This window comes from Cetorhinus maximus, chromosome 6 (assembly GCF_964194155.1).
Source record: "Cetorhinus maximus chromosome 6, sCetMax3.hap1.1, whole genome shotgun sequence".
NCBI classification, from domain to species: domain Eukaryota; kingdom Metazoa; phylum Chordata; class Chondrichthyes; order Lamniformes; family Cetorhinidae; genus Cetorhinus; species Cetorhinus maximus.
Genome location: NC_135884.1, coordinates 1,161,312 through 1,174,979, shown reverse-complemented (window position 1 = coordinate 1,174,979; position 13,668 = coordinate 1,161,312). Strand labels below are relative to the sequence as shown.

General features: G+C 46.4%; 1 protein-coding gene across 1 annotated transcript in view; it reads left to right on the top strand.

The window, feature by feature from the left end:
• Positions 1 to 13,668, top strand: part of qars1 (glutaminyl-tRNA synthetase 1) — an 86,404-nt gene that overhangs the window by 48,366 nt on the left and 24,370 nt on the right. The window contains exons 13-17 of the mRNA XM_078543041.1: positions 731 to 839; positions 1,614 to 1,744; positions 2,648 to 2,740; positions 6,001 to 6,138; positions 9,204 to 9,291. Coding sequence (XP_078399167.1) covers positions 731 to 839; positions 1,614 to 1,744; positions 2,648 to 2,740; positions 6,001 to 6,138; positions 9,204 to 9,291 — 559 coding nt within the window. The remainder of the gene's footprint in view (positions 1 to 730; positions 840 to 1,613; positions 1,745 to 2,647; positions 2,741 to 6,000; positions 6,139 to 9,203; positions 9,292 to 13,668) is intronic.

Here is a 13,668-nt window from a genome sequence, read left to right as displayed (position 1 = left end):
CCAAGCAACTTGCCTCTGCCCTCTCTAATTATTGCACTTTCTCGCATCCTCCCTTCCATCCCAAGCTCTGAGTAGCGAATGGAGTGTTTTTAAAGGCTCATTCAGCTCTTGAGGCTGGCACGTATTGCTCAATCCTAGTTGCTCTGAGAAAATAGCGGAGAGTTTGTGTAGCATGGACGAAGCAAAAGCAAACCCACTTAAATTAAAAATAATTGTTCAGCTGTAGTGGTGTGAGCGGAGGCAGCGGTTCCAGTTAGCCATATCCCTCTTGGACTGATGGCAAGGGGAGAAGAGAGAGAGTGTTCCCCTTCTGAAAAACAGTTACACTGAGGCTCTGTCTGCTTTCTCAGGTTAACATTAAATAGTCCATGGTACCATCTTGCAGAAGAGTAGGGGAGTTCTCCCTGGAGCCCTGGCCAATATTTATCCCTCAGCCTACATCATGAAAACAGCTCATCTGGTCATTATCACATTGCTTTTTATGGGACCTTGCTGAGTGAAAATTGGCTGCTGTGTTTCCTACATTACAGCAGTGGTTACACCTCAGAAGGGACTACATTGTCTGTAATGTAATTTTGAATGTCTACGGTCGAGAAAGATGCTCCAGAAATGCAAGTTTTTCTTTTTCTTAAAACAGCAACATTAGGCAGTAAAATTTAATCTGGGATATTTTCTGAGATTTTTTGAACTGTTCAGTTTTGAGAATCTTGTTGCTTTCACTGTCCTGCAGGGATCAGGCGTACGCATGTCACCAGAAAGTGGATGAGATCAAAGGACACAACCCGCCCCCGTCTCCCTGGAGAGATCGGCCCATCGAGGAGTCTCTAGTTCTCTTTGACGTAAGGAGAAATGGTGGGGTAGTTGTATTGCCTCTGTGCTAGCAATCAGAGGCCCAGGCTAATGCTCTGGGATCACAGGTTCAAATCCCACCACAGCAACTGGTGGGTTTTAAATTGTTTAATAAATTCAATTAGTTAATAAAATATCTGGAATTGAAAGCTAATCTCAGTATTGGTGACATGAAACTATCATGTTTGTCATAAAAACCCCATCCGGTTCAATGGAAAGAAATCTGCCATCCTTATCTGGTCTGGCCTACATGTGAATCCAGACCCACAAAGGGCAAAAAGAGTCCTTAGCAGTGAGGGTTTTGGGGAGTGTGTCAGTATTACGGAGTCCCTGGAATGGAATGCAAACTAAAGTAGCCTGAAAGCCACAATGCTGGGTAATGATGTTGGGGGCTGTGCCAGGGTTAGTGCCAACTGTGCCGGTGATTGTCGTAAGGTTCAGCTGGGAGGGTTTTGATAAATCATTTCTGTCTCAACCATATTCTGTACAAGGGCCTGTTGTTGCAGACTGCTCCATCTAGTGAGAGTTATCGTGCTGCTAATTGCGTAATTCTGCTAGAACCATGGAGTCGAGCTGATTTTCCCACATACAGTGCCTGAGAATGCTCACCCATTACTGGTCTTCTCCCCTAGGTGTCAGTGTTATCCATTGTGTTCCAGTCTGATCACATAACACAAATTCACTACTGTGTTGGATTAAACTGACTCAGGCTTTAGTGGGTCTGCCTCAGCCTAAGCTCCTTTCTTTCTCTGCCTGTCTCTCAGGAAATGCGGAAAGGGATGTTTGCAGAGGGAGAAGTAACACTTCGTATGAAGCTGATTATGGAGGATGGCAAGATGGATCCAGTGGCTTACAGAATCAAATACACACCACACCATCGGACCGGGGATACCTGGTAAACAGGGCACTGGGGCTGTGCACCTTTACTATCAGTGGAATGTATTAGGGTTTTAAATTATAAACAGTGACATCCAGTGTCTAGCAGTCAGACTCGAGCACTGCTCCCGGGGCGGGGTGTGGGGTATGGGTTCGGTTTTGGGGAGGCCGCACTCTGTGACAATAGAGGGGCCATGTTTTGGAGCTACTTTAACTCTGACTTGAGTGAAGTCAAGTGAGAAACTCAGCAACAGAATGGACTATTCAAGGTCATTATCTTTCCTTTGTGGGAAAAGCAAAAGTATTCCTCAGGCCTACAGGTTGGTTTAGGTTTCCCTAGCAACCATCCTGTCCCCTCCACCTCAGTCTCCACTCTGACTGAAGCGCCAAGGAGCAGCTGTTTCCTGTCCACCACCAGAAACAGGAGAGAAGCCAGTTGGCAACTGCTTAATGAGGTTAAAATCGCCTTAAAATCCCCCATCCATGCCCCTAAGCTGCTGTGGCCCTGGCGCTATACACAATGCCTTAATGTGTCTCTCTTTACCACTGATTCAGGGCTTTATTTGGTGCAGTATCTTGCACTGTTATAGTGCCTGGAATTAAAAACTCTCGTTGAGAGTCTGGCACTTAGTAAGCAGCCATCAATCTTCATATATCCAGGCTGCATTCAGCCAGTCCTTGGGTTGCCCTAACCTGACACTCTCCGCTTTCACTTCCTGCCCTGTCTTCTCTTCTGACGTAAAGAGCATTGAGTCACCTTGCTGCCTGTGACATGGTAGAACTGCCAATTGTTGCTGCTGCTTGCCAGTTTGCGTTCTGAAGCCCTGACTGACTGTCCCGTGCTGTTGCTGTGCTCTATTGCTCTATGACTACCGTGCTCAGTGTGCTCTGAATTCACTCTGCTTTTACCTGTGTTTTTAAGGTGTATCTATCCCACGTATGACTACACCCACTGTTTATGTGACTCCATTGAACATATCACACATTCGCTCTGTACCAAAGAATTCCAGGCTCGGTAAGTCAAAGTTAGGGATTAGAGAAAGCTTCTTCCTCCAATGAGGCACTGCACATGTGTAGCAGCCTCCTCGGGAATGCTGGGATTTGGGGTGTTGGCTTGGCACCTATTGGAAAGTGGGGGAGGTGGTGACGCGGCATCAATTTAAAATGGTCATCAGAAGAGTGGTTTGGAGAAGGTTACAGGGAAAGTTGATGAAACACTGGTTTACCACAGGAAGTGGTTCAGACAGGGGCGATTACACCTTCAAGGGAAAATTACATAGATATTTGAAGTAGAGGAACGTACAGGTCTATAGGGAGAGAACGGGGCAGTGGGATTAGTTTGGGGATTGATACAGGTCTTTGGGGAGAGAGCAGGGCAGTGGGGATTAGTTTGCGATTGATGCAGGGCTTTGGGAAGAATATAGGACAATGGGATTAGTTTGGGATTGATACGGGGCTATGGAGAGAGTGGGGCAGTGGAATCAGTTTGGAATTCATGCAGGGCCGGTGAGGGAGAGTGGGGCAATGGGATTAGTTTGGGATTGATATGGTGCAATGGGATTAGTTTGGAATTCATGCATGGCCGAGGGTAAGAGTGGGACAGTGGGTGGGATTAACAAAAAGTTAGGGAACCCAGGGCAATGCCTTAACCAATCAGTCAACTTGCTCAGTTTGAATTTGATCAAAGCTGGGCAGTTAACTGTTCGATGCTGCATTCTTCATGGCAACGCCTCCATCAATCAGAGTCCACTTGCCAACCAATCAGCACTCTCTTCTCATGCAATATAAATTGTTGTTCCCCCATTACTGTCAGTAATTTCTTGCAAGCTATCCAGATGAGTGCAAGACGGAAAAAGCTTTGATAGGATGTTTTTTTAAGTTGTTCATGAGATGTGGGCATCGCTGGCTACGCCAGTATTTGTTGCCCATCCCTAATTGCCCTTGAGAAGGCGGTGGTGAGCTGCCTTCTTGAACCGCTGCAGTCCATGTGGTGTAGGTACACCCACAGTGCTGTTAGGGAGGGAGTTCCAGGATTTTGACCCAGCGACAGTGAAGGAACGACGATATATTTCCAAGTCAGGATGGTGAGTGACTTGGAAGGGAACTTCCAGGTGGTGGTGTTCCCATCTATCTGCTGCCCTTGTCCTTCTAGATGGTAGTGGTCTTGGGTTTGGAAGGTGCTGCCTAGGGAGCCTTGGCGAGTTTCTTCAATGCAACTTGTAGATGGTACTCTCTGCTGCCATTGTGTGTTGGTGGTGGAGGGAGTGAATGTTTAAGTTAGTGGATGGGGTGCCAATCAAGCGTTAGGTGGAGATTGTGCCCAATGGTAATGTTATGGAACTAATAATCCAGAGATCCAGGCTAATGCTCTGGGGCCACAGGTTCAAACCCCACCAGGTCAGCTGGTAAAATTTGAACTCAATTAATAAATCTGGAATGTAAACTAATATTAATAATGATCATGAAAGTAACGTCGATTGTTGTAAAAAACCCATCTGGTTCACTGATGTCCTGTAGGGAAGGAAATCTGGCAGATTTCCTCAGCTGGTCTGGCCTACATGTGACTCCAGATCCACAGCAATGCGGTTGACACTACTTGCCTTCTGAAATGGCCTAGCAAGCCACTCAGTTCAAGGGCAGTTAGGGATGGGCAACAAAGCTGGCCTTGCCAGTGATGCCCACATCTCATGAAAGAATGAAGAAAAATGCAGGCTGGTTTGCCCTGCATGGTATCAAACATCTTGTTGGAGCTGGAATCATCCTGGCAGGTGAAGAGTAGTCCATCAGACTCCTGACTGTAGATGGTGGACAGGCTTTGGGGAGTCAGGAGGTGAGTTACTTGCTGCAGAATTCCCAGCCTCTGACCTGCTCTCGTAGCCACAGTATTTATATGGCTAGTCCAGTTCAGTTTCTGCTCAATGGTAATTTCCGGAATGTTGATAGTGGGAGATTCAGTAATGGTAATGCCGTTGAATGTCAAGGGGCGATGGTTCAATTCTCTCTTGTTGGAAATGGTCTTTGCCTGGTACTTGTGTGGCATAAATGGTCCCTGCCACTGATCAGGCCAAACCTGAGGTCTTGCTACATTTGGACATGGACTGCTTCAGTATCTGAGGAGTCGCGAATGGTGCTGAACATTGTGCAATCATCAACGGACATTCCCACTTCTGATCTTACAATGGAAGGAAGGTCATTGATGAAGCAGCTGAAAATTATTGGACCTAGGACATTTAAGGAACTCCTGCAGTGATGTCCTGGAACCTAGATGATTGACCTCCAACAACCACAGCCATCTTCCTTTGTACTAGGTATGACTCCAACCAGTGGAGAGTTTTCCCCCTGATTTCCATTGACTCCAGTTTTGCTAGGGCTCCTTGATGCCACACTCGGTCAAATGCTGCCTTGATGTCAAGGGCTCACCTCACCTCAGGCATTCAGCTCTTTTGTCCATGTTTGAACCAAGGCTATAAACAAAGTCAGGAGCTGAGTGGCCCTGGCGGAACCCAAACTGCGCATCAGTGAGCAGGGCATTGCAGAGTTAGTGCTCTTGGATAGCACTGCCGATGAGACCTGCCACTGAGAGACTGGGAGAAAGAAAATGGTGAATGCAGGAAATACATCAGCGCCTTTCAGTATGTGGAAGAGGAAAAGCAGCTTAATGTTTCCAGCAGAACCTTGCTTCAATTCTCTCTCAGCAGCTGGGCAACATGCTGGGAAGCTCCAGTATCTGCTGTTGAGTTAAAGCTAGCAATGGAGATTTGTTCTGGCCAGTGTGGGATGAGATGACAGCTAGTCCCCATTCCGGGCCATTCCTATTTTGCATGAGGTATCGCTGAGGGGAAGCAAGCAATCACAAGAACTCTTTTCAGTGAAGAAGAATCGAGAAAGAGGGATTGTCACGCTTATGCCAGAATGGTCAGAGACCTTGATCTTCCACTTGGTGATAAATGGCCACAATTTTTAGACAGGTTCAGTGGATGAGCAAACATCTCACTTCTAGCAGTAGGGAAGAGGTCTGAGACTATAACCAGTTCTTTTAAAATGGCTCAAAGAATTTTTTTCAGGTAACATTTGTGTGGTCTTCAGAATCTCCTGCTTGGCTGTGCCCCATGTGGTGCTAAGCTGTGCTGACAGGACGGCCCCTGGTTTGATGCCAGGTGCTGAGTTAGCTGACCTCTGGCACAGTAACACTAATAACTGACCCCCAAGTAAGGGGAGGAAAGATGTGTGTGAGGGAGGTTGAGGTGCTGACTTTATGCAATGTATCTCCTACAGGCGTTCCTCCTACTACTGGCTATGTAATGCTCTGGACCTGTACTGCCCTGTGCAATGGGAATATGGACGGCTGAATCTGCACTATACAGTGGTATCAAAGAGAAAGATTATCAAGCTGGTGGAGGCGGGTGTCGTGAGGTAACTGATTCTATTATATAATTTGGTTCTTTGTTCTGAGGTTGACAGTGTTTTATAATGCAAAACTGAAACCTTGTAACCAGGCACTGTCTACAATTAAACCCCTTAATGATGTTTAATCAACAGATCGTAGGTGCATTAATATGTGGGTCTCCATAGGGCAGCTGATACTGTTGTTGATTTTAAATCTGAAATTGATAGATTTTTGTTAACTGAAGGTATTAAGGAAATGGGCAAAGGCATGGTAGCATAATGGTAACATTACAGGACCAGTGATCCAGAAGCCTCTCCTAATTCTCTGAGACGTGAGTTTAAATCACACCATGGCAGCTGGGAAATTTAAATCCAATTATGTAAATAAATCTGGGATTAAAAGCTAGTCTCAGTAACAATGACCATGAATCGATTGTGGTAAAAACCCATCTGGTTCACTATTGTCCTTTAGGGAAGGAAATCTGCCGTCCTTACCTGGTCTGGCCTACATGTGACTCAGATCCACGGCAATTGTGGTTGACTCCTAAATGCCCCTTTAAATGGCCTATCAAGCCATTCAGTTGTATCAAAGCCATGACACAAAACTGTAATGAGGATAAAACCAAATGGACCACAGGCACCGAACTATGTACCAGGTGCAGCAAAGGCAGACCCGGCCCAGTCAACTCTGCAAAGTCTTTTCACTAACACCTAGGGACTTGTGCCAAAATTAGGAGACCTGTCGCACAGACTAGACAAGCAACAGCATGACCTGAGTATTGCCAGCATTTTCTGTCTTTATTTCAGATTTTTAGAACCAACTGTATTTTGCTTTTATTTATAAAGCAAATTGTCAAGATCACGGAATCATACCATACAGACAATGTCCCAGACCCCATCATCACCATCCCTGGGTATGTCCTGTCCCACTGGCAGGACAGGCCCAGCAGAGGTGGCGGCACAGTGGTATATGGGAGGGAGTTGCCCTGGGAGTCCTCAACATTGATTCCGGACCTTATGAAGTCTCATAGCATCAGGTCAACCACACGCAAACAAACTTTCTGCTGATCACCACCTACCATCCTCCCTCAACTCATGAATCAGTACTTCTCCATGTTAGTCACCACTTGGAAGAAGCACTGAGGGTAGTAGGGTATACTCTGAGTGGAAAAACTTTAATGTCCATCACCAAGAGCTGGCTGAGTCCTAAAGGACATATTTGCCAGGCTGGGCCTGCGGCAGGTGGTGAGAGAACCATTACGTCCTTACCAATCTATTTCACAACCCATTTCCGAGCAATGTATCCACGACAGTGTTGGTAAAAATGATCATAGCACAGACATTGTGGAGATGAAGTCCAATCTTCATGCTGAGGATTCCTCCATTGTGTTATGTGGTACTACCCCCGTGCTAAATGGGATAGATTCAGAACAGATCTAGCAACTCAAAACCAGACATCCATGAAGTGCTGTGGGCCATCAGCAAAAACAAAAATTGTATTCAAACACATTCTGTAACCTCATGGCCCGGCATATTCCCCACTCCACCATTGCCATCAAACCAGGGGATCAACCCTGGTTCAATGAAGAGTGTAGGAGGGCATGCCAGGAGCAGCACCAGGCATACCTAAAAATGAGATGTCAACCTGGTGAAGCTACCACACAGGACTACTTGCATGCCAAATAGCATAAGCAGCAAGTGATAGACAGAGCTAAGCAATTGCACAACCAATGGATCTGTTGAAGGATCAGATCTAAGCTCTGCAGTCCTACAACATCCAGTCGTGAATGGAGGACAATTAAACAGCTCACTGGAGGAGGAGGTTCCACAAATACCCCCACCGTCAATGATGGGGGAGCCCAGCACATCGGGGTGTTGGCAAGGCCGCACCTGGAGTACTGTGTACAGTTTTGGTCCGGCTAAACAGGTTAGGCCTTTATTCTTTAGAGTTTAGAAGAATGAGGGGTGATCTTATTGAAACGTATAAGATTCTGAGGGGGCTTGACAGGATAGATGTTGAGAAGATGTTTCTACTAGTGGGGCATCTCGAACCAGTGGACACAGTTACAGAATAAGGGGACACTCATTTAAAACTGAGATCCGAAGGAATTGCTTCTCTCAGAGAGTAGTGAATGCCTGGAATTCTCTACCCTAGAGAGTTGTGGAGGCTAGATCACAAAATATTTAAAGAGTCTCCTCTTTAATAGATAGATTTTTGAAATATCGGGGAGCTGAGAGCTATGAGGAGCTGGCACAAAAGAGGGGTTGAGGCCTGGGGCAGATCAGCCATGATCTTATTGAATGATGGGGAAGCTTGAAGGTCGAATGGCCTTCTCCTATTTCTCATGTTCTTATGCACTTATCAGTGCAAAAGATAAGACTGAAGCCTTTGCAAGACTACCTCCTGAGGTCTTCAGTATCACAGATGCCAGTTTTCAGCCAATTTGATTCACTCCATGTAACACCAAGAAATGACTAAAGGCAATGGGCCAAAATTATGGCTGGAGTATTGAAGACTTGTGCTCCAGAACTAACCGCACCACTAGCCAAGCTGTTCCAGTACAGCTACAACATCAGCATCTGTGCAACTCTGTGGAAAATTGCCCAGTGTTGTTCTGTCCACAAGAAGCAGGACAGATCCAATCCAGCCGATTATCACCCTATTTGCCTTGTCTCAATAATCAGCAAAGTGATGGAAGATTTCATAGTAGTGCTATCAAATGGTGCTTGCTCAGCAATAACCTGCTCACCGATCCTCAGTTTGGGTTCTACCAGGGTCACTTGCTCCTGACCTCATTACAGAGCTCCCTAACACCTCTGCAGGTGTACCAACACAACATGGATTGCAGCAGTTTTAAAAGGCAGCTCACCACCGTTTTCTCAAGGTAATTAGGGATGGACAATAAAAGCTGGCCTATGACCCTCACATCTCATGAACAAACAAAAATGAGTGATCTAACTGAGTGGCGGAAGAACGAGCTTGCAGGGCTGATTTGTGTATCACTGTCCCTGTCTGTTCGGTTTCCATATTTGTTGGACTCTTGCCCCCTTTTCTCGATTTCTGTTACCTTATTTCTTCTCTCCGCCTGCAGGGACTGGGATGATCCCCGTTTGTTTACACTGACTGCCCTTCGCAGGAGAGGGTTCCCTCCAGATGCAATCAACAACTTTTGTGCTAAGGTGAGATGTTCCATGTGTCATTGAACACCCTGCCTGCAAATCCCTTTATGACAATGGATTGCAACAGCTGGTTTTATGCACAGGAAGCTGAATATGATTGAGAAACTCGGACAGTGCTACCCAGGGGCAGTTGTTACTACAACTCTTCTTGGTGGGACTCTGTTAATTTTGTCCCGGATTAGCGTTTCCAGAACCTTTCCCGCCACCAAGGTTAAACTGATTAGTCTGTAGGTCCTGTGTTTATTCTTACACTTTTTGTTTTGAGCAAGGATGCAACATTTGCAATTCTCTAGTTGCCTGACACCCCCCCTGTATCTGAGGAGGATTGGGAGATTATGGCCATTGCCTCCGCAATTTCCACTCTTTCTTCTCTCTCTATCCTCAGATGCATCTGACCCGGTCCTGGTGCCTAATCAGCTTTAAGCACAGCCAGCCTATCCATTACCACCTCCTTATCGATATTTAGCTCATCCCATGTCGCAGCTTCCTCCTCTTTCACTACAACTTGGGCAGTAGCATCTTCCTTGATAAAGACAGATGCAAAGTACTTATTTAGTACCTCAACCGTGCCCCTGCCTCCATGTGTAAATCCTCTTTTATCACTCTTTTACTATTTATTTGCCTTTAGAAGAATTTGGATTCTTTGTCATGTTAGCTCCCAGTCTCTTCTCATACTCTCTTTGCTGCTTATTTCTTTTTTCATTTTCCCTCTGAATTTTCTACATCCAGCCTGGTTCTCATGTATTATCCACCTGACCTCGGTCATAGTATCATTGAAAGTTTACAGCGCAGAAAGAGGCCACTTGGCCCATTGTGTCTGTGCCAGTTGAAAATGAGCCACCCAGCCTAATCCCACTTTTCAGCATTTGGTCCATAACCCTGCAGGTTACAGCACTTCAGGTGCACCATCCAGACACTTTGAATTGAGTTGAGAATTTCTGCCTGCACTACCCTTTCAGGCAGTGAGTTCAAGACCCCCAAAACCCGCTGGGTGAAAAAATTCTTCCTCATCTCCCCTTTAATCCTTCTACCAATCACTTTAAATCCATGCCCCCTAGTCACTGACCTCTTATATGCCTCCTTTCTCTGTTTCATACTCTATCTCCTTCATCATCTAGGGAGCCCTGGCTTTGTTTGTCCTCCCCTTTCCCCTTTGTGGGAATGGGCTTCTCCTGACTGAACCTGAACCAGAACCATCTCTTCTTTAAATGTTCAATTGCAGTTTTCCAGCCAGTTATTGATTCCAATTTAGCTGGGCCAGATCCGTCCTCACCCCATAAAAGTTGGCTTTCTCCCAGTTAATTATTCTTACTTTGGATTGCTCCTGGTCCTTTTCCATAAAAAAGCTAACCCTTATGATACAATGACCACTCCCATAAATATTCTCCCACAGACACTTGATCCATTTGTCCCACCTTATTCCCTAGAACCAGACCCAACAGTGCTGCTTCCTTCATTGGACTGGAAACATACCCTGTAAAAAAAATTCACCTGAACGCACATTAGAAACTCTTGCACCATCTCTTCCCTCAATACTATTACTATCCCAGTTAATATTCAGATAATTCCAGTCCCCCAATGCAACTATTCTATAACTTTTCTACCTCTCCATAATTTTGTTGCAAATTTCTTTCTATAGTTCCCATTAGCTGGTAACGTATAAAATACACCCGGCAATGTTATTCATTTATTTATTTTTTATTCATTCACGGGATGTGGGCTTCGCTGGCTGGGCCAGCATTTATTGCCCTTGAGAAGGTGGTGGTGAGCTGCCTTCTTGAACCACTGCAGTCCATGTGGTGTAGGTATACACACAGTGCTGTTAGGGAGGGAGTTCCAGGATTTTGACCCAGCGACAGTGAAGGAACGGCACTATATTTCCAAGTCAGGATGGTGAGTGACTTGGAGGGGAACTTCCAGGTGGTGGTGTTCCCATGTATCTGCTCCCCGTGTCCTTCTAGATGGTAGTGGCCATGGGTTTGGAAGGTGATGTCTAAGGAGCCTTGGGGAATTCCTGCAGTGCATCTTGTAGATGGTACACACTGCTGCTACTGTGCATTGATGGTGGAGGGAGTGAATGTTTGTGATGTGGTGCCAATCAAGCGGGCTGCTTTGTCCTGGATGGTGTCAAGCTTCTTCAGTGTTGTGGGAGTTGCGCTCATCCAGGCAAGTGGGGAGTATTCCATCACACTCCTGACTTGTGCCTTGTAGATGGTGGACAGGCTTTGGGGAGTCAGGAGGTGAGTTACTTGTTGCAGGATTCCCAACCTTTGCTCTGCTGTTGTGGCCACAGTATTTACATGGCTAGTCCAGTTTAGTTTCTGCTAAATGGTAACCTCCAGGATGTTGACAGTGTGGGATTCAATTATGGTAACGGCATTGAATATCAAGGAGTGATGGTTAGATTCTCTCTTGTTGGAGATGGTCATTGCCTGGGCACTTGTGTGGCGTGAATGTTACTTGCCACTTGTCAGCCCAAGCCTGGATATTGTCCAGGTCTTGCTGCATTTGGACATGGACTGCTTCAGTATCTGAGGAGTTCCGAATGGTGCTGAACATTGTGCAATCATCAGCGAACATCCCCACTTCTGACCTTATGACGGACGGAAGGTCATTGATGAAGCAGCTAAAGATGTTTGGGCCGAGGACACTTCCCTGAGGAACTCCTGTAGTGATGTCCTGGAGCTATGATTGACCAACAACAACTACAACCATCTTCCTTTGTGCTAGGTATGACTCCAACCAGTGAAGAGTTTTCCCCCTGATTCCCATTGACTCCAGTTTTGCTAGGGCTCCTTGATGCCACACTCTGTCAAATGCAGCCTCGATGTCAAGGGCAGTCACTCTCACCTCACCTCTGGAGTTCAGCTCTTTTGTCCATGTTTGAATCAAGGCTATAATGAGTTCAGGAGCTGAGTGGCCTTGACAGAACCCAAACTGGGTGTCAGTGAGCAGGTTATTGCTAAGCAAGTGCCACTTGATAGCACTGTTGATGACCCCTTCCATTATTTTACTGATGATCAAGAGTAGACTGATGGGGCGGTAATTGGCTGGGTTGGATTTGTCCAGCTTTTTGTGTACAGGACATACCTGGGCAATTTTCCACATAGCTGGGTAGATGTCAGTGTTGTAGCTGCACTGGAACAGCTTGGCTAGGGGTGCGGCAGGTTCTGGAGCTCAAGTTTCCAGTACTATTGCTGGAATATTGTCAGGGCCCATATCCTTTGCAGTATCCAGTGCCTTTAGCTATTTCTTGGTATCATGTGGAGTGAATCGAATTGGCTGAAGACGGGCATCTGTGATGCTGGGGACCTCCGGAGGAGGCCGAGATAGATCATCCACTCAGCACTTCTGGCTGAAGATTGTAACAAATGCTTCAGCCTTATCTTTTGCACTGACGTGCTGGTCTCCTCCATCATTGAGGATGGGGACATTTGTGGAGCTACCTCCTCCAGTGAGTTGTTTAATTGTCTACTACCATTCACGACTGGATTTGGCAGGACTGCAGAGCTTAGATCTGATCTGTTGGTTGTGGGATCGCTTAGCTCTGTCTATCACTTGCTGCTTATGCTGCTTGACACGCAAGTAGTCCTGTGTTATAGCTTCACCAGGTTGACACCTCATTTTTAGATATGCCTGGTGCTGCTGCTGGCATGCCCTCCTTCACTCTTCATTGAACCAGGACTGATGCCCTGGCTTGATGGTAATGGTAGAGTGGGAGATATGCCGGGCCATGAGGTTACAGATTGTGTTCAAGTACAATTCTGCTGCTGGTGGTGGCCCATAGCGCCTCATGGATGCCCATTCTTGAGCCGCTAGATCTGTTTGAAATCTATCCCATTTAGCACACAATGGTGGGTATCCTCATTGTCTCCACAATGACTGGTCACTCCTAACGATACTGTCATGGTTGCACCTGCAACAGGCTGATTGGTGAGGATGAGGTTAAGTATGTTTTTCCCCCTTGTTGGTTCCCTCACCACCTGCCGCAGACCCAGTCTAGCAGCATTTAGGACTCTGCCAGTTCGGTCAGTGGTGGTGCTAGAAGACCCCAGAGTACATTCTGCGCCCTTGCCACCCTCGGTGCTCCCTCCAAGTGGTGTTCAACATTCAGGTGGTACATGGTAATCAGCAGGAGGTTTCCTTACCCATGTTTAACCTGGAGTCGCTGTATACCAGTGTGCTACCACCTCTGCTGCCGGTGGGACAGGACATACCCAGGGATGGTGATGGTGTTGTCTGTAATATCTGGGACATTATATGTAAGATATGATTCTGTGAGGACTTTGTCAGGCTGTGGCTAGTCTGTGAGACAGCTCTCCCATCCCCCAGATGTCGACAGGGTTGAGTTTGCATACAAGTGCCTAGGTATTTTGC